Source organism: Eptatretus burgeri, chromosome 11 (genome assembly GCF_056783735.1).
Source record: "Eptatretus burgeri isolate ZD-2024b chromosome 11, Ebu_testis_v1, whole genome shotgun sequence".
In the NCBI taxonomy this organism is placed as follows: Eukaryota; Metazoa; Chordata; class Myxini; order Myxiniformes; family Myxinidae; genus Eptatretus; species Eptatretus burgeri.
In genome coordinates this window covers 69,630,084-69,638,527 of record NC_140971.1, presented here as the reverse complement: position 1 = coordinate 69,638,527, position 8,444 = coordinate 69,630,084, and the positions used below count along the sequence as shown (strand labels likewise).

The 8,444-nt window shown below is 43.9% G+C and overlaps 1 protein-coding gene across 4 annotated transcripts in view; it reads right to left on the bottom strand.

Annotated features, from left to right (window-relative positions):
* The window catches only part of DNMBP (dynamin binding protein), a 45,687-nt gene that overhangs the window by 22,918 nt on the left and 14,325 nt on the right, over positions 1-8,444 (bottom strand). For all 4 annotated transcript variants that reach the window (XR_015049439.1, XM_085846836.1, XM_085846837.1 and 1 more), the window contains 2 exons: positions 4,150-4,272; positions 17-1,615 (listed from right to left, as the gene is read on the bottom strand). Coding sequence is in view for 3 of the 4 variants with exons in the window: in XM_085846836.1 (XP_085702962.1) it covers positions 17-1,615; positions 4,150-4,272 (1,722 nt within the window). In the remaining variant the exon portion in view is untranslated. The remainder of the gene's footprint in view (positions 1-16; positions 1,616-4,149; positions 4,273-8,444) is intronic.

Genomic DNA, 8,444 nt, shown 5'->3' with positions numbered 1-8,444 from the left:
ATAATGCAATCACTACCTTGGCTCCTGGTGTTTGATTCTTGTGCCCAGAGACCATCCTGGTCCCCTGTCTGTGACTGGACGAGGTTCATTGGATGTGCACCATGGGAGGCAGTTCCAGCAGAAGCAGAAATCTCAGTCTCAGGTTTTGGTGAAGAAAATAAATTATGCTTTATTGACTCGGAAGTGCAACAAGGAATGGTCTGTGGCAAGGGACCACAAGGTGTCACAGGGACGGGTGGAGCAGCACGGTGAGCACGTGGTCGGAGATCAGGTGGAAGGGGAGGAGGTGGAGCAAGACCGTTCTGCTCACACTGCCAAAGCGTCGGTGCCATAATCTGTCCATTGAAGTTTTCTCCAACCAAAGCCAATCCAGTTCTGCTACCAGCGAGACTCAGGTCAAACTGCAACACCTGTTGAGTTAACTTGATGTCCAAATCACCTGGTACTGAAAATTGAGGTTTCTCAGCCTTTGCAATTTTTTCCATGGATCCATGAAGAGGTTCTGATTTTTGAATATCAGTTTGCAATACGCATTTGAGGCTATCATTTTCTGCTTCAAAATTCACGGTCCCCAAATTGTCTCCGTACTTCCTGTTTTGTGTGCTGCAACAGAATGATCTCAAGGTTGTGACATTGTCTGGACCACCACAAAGTGCAGAAGCCAGAGCAACATTTGATCTTTCATCAGGGGGAACATCAAACCGACTTGCTGGAAAGGTGTAACAATCATTGGTTTCTTCACAAGACCCCACAGTAGTGCTTGAAGGAAGTGTTGTGTTCACATCTTCCGAGGGATTGAAAGTAAAATCCAAGGGAACATCATCATCGCATACACAAATTCTTCCAATGTCATGATTTGAACTTCCATTTTTTTGAACTAGTGATTTATTGAACTCCTTACTGCTCTTGGAATCACCATTAAGGCTTTTGAATTGCTTTGCTATTTGTGTTTTATTTGAACCTGAATTCTCAGCAAGATTCAGTTTTTCACCATTCTTTTCAGTTAGTGGATGGTGCTCAACAATGTCCACACTTTCCTGTGGTTTTATTTCAACAAACTTAACAGGAAACCTTCCCCTGAACCCTCTAATCTCACCCTCAAGCCAGCCATCCTCAACATAATCAATTGCACTAATCAAATCTCCTTTCCTGAAGGTCAGCTCTCCTTCCTCAATGGCATGGAAATCATACAAAGCTTCCGCGATGACCTGAGCATCCTCCACTTCTGAAGCCTTTTGTGGAAGGCAGTCTGACCCCAAGCTTTGAGAATGCGATGACGGAAAGAGCTCAACAAAACCCTCTGGAAATGTTCCTCGACGGCCATCAATTTCCCCTTCAAACCACCCCTCCTCTGGAATGCTCAATACAGTGATTATATCTCCTTCCCGAAAGTCCAGTTCACCTGCCATCTGTGCTGACAACCCCATTACAGCTCGAGCAAGGCCCAGAGCATGTACAGGAGCAGTCTGCTCTGTTGTTTGCCCATTGCCTCGATTACAACTCGCAGGAAGTTTCAGCTCCAAAACACAGCTGCTGGGAACCATGCCTTGCCTATCATCCAGCCATGCATGTACCCACACTTCATCCAAATCTCCCTCAACAATGAATACATCACCTAGAACCAGAATACAAGAGCAATCAGTTATCATGTCACACAACAAGATGAACAGTCAGGAAGTGATAGTTTTAACTTTAAGAAGTGATAAACAACAAAAAAAGTTCTGGATTTATATCATCAATAGTTAACAGACACTCAAAATAACCATTTGCCTATTCAGCACTGTGCTGCATTTGTTAAAGGTATTTAAATGCTCATTGGCCACATTTTTACAAAGTCTCCCTCTCCTCTCACCCCCCACCCTTCTCCCCCCAGTCTCAAACGTACCCAACTCAGTGTATAATGCAAATAATCCACACACCCTTTTTGTCCACAAATCGCACATCCTATCATTTTCATTCAATTTTAACAAAGAACAATGCACATAAATATGTAACAATTACTTTAAACATCCCTCAACCTCATTTCATTACATTTTGGTCTTGTAAGTTTGTTAAGGCCCGGTCACACCTTGACGTTTTAGCCAACGTATGCCGATTTTTGAATTTTTTTTCTAAAACGCTGGCACACGTTGAATACGTTATGGGTAAGTTTTGATAACATTGAGAGTACGCTGAAAAACACTGCCATACGTCGTTGTACGTTGGCTTTAAACGTTGTACTTTTCGGTTGTCCTCAAATTTTTTCATGCTTGAAATTTCACGACGTATGCCGGCGTATGACTCACACGTTCCGCTACGCTGGCCACAAATTGTATGCACGGTCTGCGATCGTTGACAGACGTCAACACATGCTACTTGTAAGTTAATCATAAGTTGAGACACGCCGAGGTAATGTTTAGCGTAACCGAAACTTATTTCTAACCTATGATTAACGTGTTGTTGGCACGTTACGCGATCGTTGCCACACATCGACAGACGTTACTTTTAAGTTACTCATAGGCTGAAAGACGTCGGTATAATGGATCGTCCTTGCGTCAGCGTCCACGGCCACGGCCAGGACACTTATTTGCAGCATTCTTCAAACTTTTCTTCGGCATGACGAGGATGTTCACACTTCGATGTCTAGCTTGGCGATGATTCCAAATGTCCATCGGCAGCGTCTATTTAAAATAGTCGAGTTTGAGCGTTTTAACACGTTCAGAAGAAACGCTTCAAATTTCCAAACCCCAGCGTCAAAAAACAAAGGCGAGTGACAGCAATTTAAATCGTTCATTGTAAACAATGAAAATAGCTGAGTGGTACCGTTTAAAAGTCGTTGAGTGTAAAAAAAATCCAATTGTTGAGCGCAAGCGTCCACTTTCAATAGTGGAGATGCAGCCATTTAAATCGTTGAGTGGCAGCCTATGAACCTACCCGTGGACACGCGGACGCAAGGACGATCCATCACAACCCACACCCTCCCCCTCACACTCACCTACTACTGCCAACATGAACAAACTACTACTAATACTAATACTAATACTAATACTGATACTGATACTGTTACTGCTGACATGGACATCGACTCAAAAAGGAACTCGAAAACACTGTTGGGTTCCCCTTTTATGAACACCATTTTTATATACCAATTCCAAAAACCACTGGGAACACATCTTTATATGGCAGTTGTAACCTAGAAAAACGTTCATTTATTTTTTTTTTGTCGACCGGAAGACGTCATTAGAATACGTCTACATACGTCGATGTGTGTTGGGACTACGTAAAGAATTGGTTCAAAGCACGTCAAACATAAGTTAGAAATAAGTTTCGCGTAAAAAAGACATTACCGCGACGTGTTTCGACTTATGAGTAGCTTATAAGTAGCGTTTGTGGACGTGTGTAAGCGTCCACATATCGTGTGTAAAACTTATCCCCATCGCATGCGGAACGTGTGTCATACGCCGAGTACGTCGTAAAATTTTGAACATGTTTAAAATTTCTTGACGTACTCTACTTACTACGACGTATGATAGCGTACTTTAGCGTTGTACTCACGTATACCAAACTTGCTCATACCGTATTTGACGTGCCCCAACGTTTTAGACACATTTTTCTTAGGTCGGCATACGCTGGCAAGATCGCCAAGGTGTGACCGCGATGTTGTCATTTCCATTTCTACGGCAGTTATGATTCGAATCGTTGTGCGTCAGCCTTTTAATAGGCTACGTCACGACATCGTCGGTGATGCGTGCAACGCGCTATGCCGAAGTTAGACTATCGTTGGGCATAGGTTGTGTAGGCCGACAACAGGTTCAGCATTCGTTGGTACAAGTTATCTATAACACAACGAAACGTTCTGTGTCCATTACTTACACGTTATGCATAAGACCAAGTCGTTATGAATACGTCCGAATCTTTAAAAAAAAACATCAAAAGTTCAAAGTCAGCCAGCGTTTTACATACATTTTAATACGTTGCCATCGCTGGCTAAAACGTCAAGGTGTGACCGGGCCTTTAACAAATGGAAATTTGATACTTCGTAACCATGTATTTATAGCCCCCCCCCACCCACCCATTCCCATGGCCAAATTCCCACCTCATACTCATTTACCTGAATCAGTCAAAAGTAAAAATATAATCCTTAAAATCATGAAGGAAGACAAGACTGACCTCGGGAGAGAGAGACTGCATCCTTGGTCGTTGGTCTGAAGTCCTGAATGCAGTAGCAAATAGTTTCTGATGGCATGGCCTTTGGCAGAGGAACCAACTCAACAAAACTTAATGGAAATTGTCCTGCAGGGTTAAAAACAAGTTCAGCATGAGCAATCCATTTGCCCAAAACAAACACCGTTCATCATTTATTCACGCAATGAAACAGGTGTACTGTATCTGAAAATGATTTTAAAAAATGTATGGCACAAAATACATTTTCCGAATGCTGTAAAGGTAGGAGTAAAGGGATCAAATGCCATTCCACAAGACACACACACTGACAAAAGGTGGGAATCAATGAGGGGTAATTAAAAAATGGCCTGGTGTGGGCTTAGTGGTTAAGGTGGCTGGCTTGGGACCTTGGGGTCCTGAGTTTGAGGCCTGTTACTGTTGAATCAACACCATGTGGGGTTGATTCAGCCTGTCATCCTTTCGAGGTCAGAAAAATGAGTACCAATGAACAGTGGTAATAACCATTCAGGGTAACCTTCATCGGAGTGGCAACCCGTCCAGGACTGTACTCCTTGCCAATGAAACTGCCTCAGCAGCTCTATGTGCCGTTCGGCACAAAAACGAATGGAATACCTCCTTCCCTTCCAAACAAAAAGGAATACCTCCTCCCCTTCCACCTGATCTATTATTAATAATAATAATTATTATTATTAATTAAAAGAGTGGGTAAAAAAAAGTTGCTTTCGGTTTCCTGGTTCGCCAAGTCATCTGCTTCCAAAAAGCTAAGTAATTGTTTTGGGTTCACCTGTGCTGCCATCCGTTTCGTTCCCTGTTTGTGCTGATTGTTCTTTGCATTTCTAGTACCAACTCCTGTGTATTTTTTTGTGTTCATTCTCCATTTCAATCCTGCGTCTCAGGCTCAGATCGATTTGAGCCCACCGGTTTTTTGGGGTTATTTTAATTTTTTTTCCAACCGTTTCCCATACATACCAAACCATCATTCCTTGCTATCCTTTTATATGGTTTCCCTTTGTAATATATGGGCGTTTCCTTTGACAAGAGTTGTGCAGCTCCGTGAACCAACACCATCCCTACCGCCTTTCCCAAAGAAGGTGAACGAACCACCACAGTGACCGTATGGGAAGGTAAGGTACAAGCCTAGGGAGTGGAGATGATCATTCCTCAAGGCCCAGTCACACCTTGACGTTTTAGCCAGCGTACGCCGATTTTTGGAAAATTTGTCTAAAACGCTGGTGCACGTCGAATACGCTATGGGTAAGTTTTGATAACATTGAGAGCATGCTGAAAAACACTGCCATACGTCGTTCTACGCTGGCTTTAAATGTTGTACTTTTCAGTTGTCCTCAACTTTTCCATGCTTGAAATATTAAGACTTCTGCCAGCGTATGACTCACACGTTCCGCATAACGCTGGCCATAAGTTGTAGGCACGTCACGCGATCGGTGACACACATCGACACACGTTACTTGTAAGTTACTCATAAGTCGAAACACGTCGAGGTAATGTTTAGCGTACCCGAAACTTATTTCTAACCTATGAGTTGCGCGTTGTACTCACGTTACGCGATCGGTGACACACATCAACACACGTTACTTGTAAGGTGCTCATAAGTCGAAACACATCAAGGTAATGGTTAGCGTCAGTGTTCCAGACTTCCTGGTTTTTTTTTTTTCTTCCTTCCTTCGGTATGATGGTGATTTTGACACTTCGATTTCTAGTGCGGTTATAATATAATATAATTAACAGGCTGCCGCTCAACGATTTAAATCATAACCGCACTGTACACTGAACACCGTCATACCGAAGAAAAAAAAAAACCGGGAAGTCTGGAACACTGACGCTAACCATTACCTTGATGTGTTTCGACTTATGCGCACCTTACAAGTAACGTGTGTTGATGTATGTCAACGATCGCATATCGTGCGTACAACTTATTCCCATCGCATGCGGAGCGTGTGTCATACGGCAAGTATGTCGTAAAATTTTCAACATGTTTAAAATTACAAGACTTACTCCATTTAATACGACGTATGATAGCGTACTTTAGCTTTCTATTCACGCATACCAAACTTACCCATACCGTATTCGACGTGCGCCAGCGTTTTAGACGCATTTTTCAGAGGTCGGCATACGCTGTCAAGATCGCCAAGGTGTGACTGCGATGTTGACACTTCCATTTCTGCAGCGGTTATGATTTGAATCGTTGTGCGGCAGCCTTTTCATAACCTACGCCACGTCATCGTCGGCGATGCGTGCAGCGCGCTATGCATAAGTTAGACTATCGTTGGGCATAGGTTGTGAAGGCCGACAACAGGTTCAGCATTCGTTGGTACAAGTTATCTATAACACAACGAAACGTTCTGTGTCCATTACTTACACGTTATGCATAAGACCAAGTCGTTATGAATACGTCCGAATCTTTAAAAAAAAAACCATCAAAAGTTCAATGTAAGCCAGCGTTTTACATACATTTTAATACGTTGCCACTGCTGGCTAAAACGTCAAGGTGTGACTGGGTCTTCAAGAAGCTGCAGGGAGCCATCAGAATCTGTGAGAAGCCTGACAGTGGATCAATGGGAGCACACAGTTACGTATGGTCGTGAGGTTAGTTAAAGCCAGAAAGGGAGATTGAAAGAGAGAACAGTACCAAATTAGTAGAGTTGAGAAGAGCTGGGGAAAGCACCAGAGAGTTCAGGAGCACAGTTGGGAAAAGGGAGTCCAAGCTGGTTGAGCGAGTCACGAGTTGACCGTTGTAATTGCGGTGGAAGCTGAAAGAGCATGGGATATGGCACGTGTTCGAGGAAAACGAATTAAGGAGTCCAGACGAGTCATATACTATCTCTCTCCCACCTGAACCATAGCCCCATTCCATCAGCACCCTATGCAAGCATCACATGTGGGGAAGGTTTTCTTGCCGCCTTGTGATCTCTATCACGTTTCAGTGCATGCGAGTGTGGTCAAATCATTAAGGTAACGCTTTCAGCCGTCGAGGGCACGTGGGAATATAGTTAATTGGAGGACTATCATCATAAATCCTTGTTTCTTGTTATTCCCTCACTTTCATTTTTAATAAGCGCTGTTTTACACCATCGAAGCATTGGCTTGGTGCGTCGTCTGAATTTGGGACCAAATAACCACACCACGAGTAAATCCACGGCCGTTGGAAATTGGCGCCAAGACCCCTTGTTAGGAGGGTACAAACACCGTTTGTCAAAGGTTTGCACTCAGCCACCATCGTTTTCAAACTGACATGTACATGGCAGGCGACAGGCTCGGAGTTCCTGTTATACAAGAAACCAAAGTAAATATCTTTTGGCCTTTCCCTGCAGACAGCATCACAGTTCCAAAGACTCTCTTTCGCTAAATTAGTGTCTTTCCAGGCGGAAGATTTGACGTCATGTCCACCCACTGGTCAACCGTAACAATAAAATGTTCATTCTTATCACATATTTGCTTCCAAACACCTTTTGCCCATTCTGCTTTCCATTCTCCCCTTTTCTCTATCCCGAGATCAATCGCAAATTCGTACCTCATCCACCATGATGTTAAAATAGCACTGTCCTTCTTCGTGTCTTTCATCACCATTGCTATCCCAATCCTGGTGTCTGTCTCAGTCTGTGCCCTTGGAATCCAGAAATCCAACCATTTTTGTATTGTGTGTAGGATTATGGTGATAAGCTCCCTCACGCCATCTTCACACCCAGGGTCCCTTGCTCCCGTTCCAGACTCCCTCACCTTATTCTTCTTCGGTGTCCCCCAATTCCGTGTCATTCCACCCCATGCCCTCTTTGCTTCCTCCATACCTTACCAACTCTTTGCTTCCTCCATACCTTACCACCTCTTTGCTTCCTCCAAATCCTGCCCCCCCTTTCTTCCTTCACTCCCCACCCTTCCTTGGTTCCTTCAACCCTGTTCTGGTGGTGGAGTTGCAGCTAATGTCAAGAACTCCATTTTCCACTTTCCGTGTACTACCATTCGTCGCTTCCAATCCCCAGGAGTACCATTGGCTATGCTTTCCCCTCCCCAACCAACTTTTTTGTCTGTGTGCTGTACCGTCTTCCGAATAGGGATGACCCCATTCACATCTCCCTCTCTGCCAACATGGACCATCATATAACCACCCGTGCCAACTCTCTCTCTCTCTCTTCCTCATATGTGGCGATTTCAACTCTCACCATGCCAATTGGCTGGGTGTTGGTACTTCTTCAACCGACCATGGCATTACAACAAAGGTCTTCTGTTACTACATGGACCTCGCACAATCAGTGAACTTTCCAACC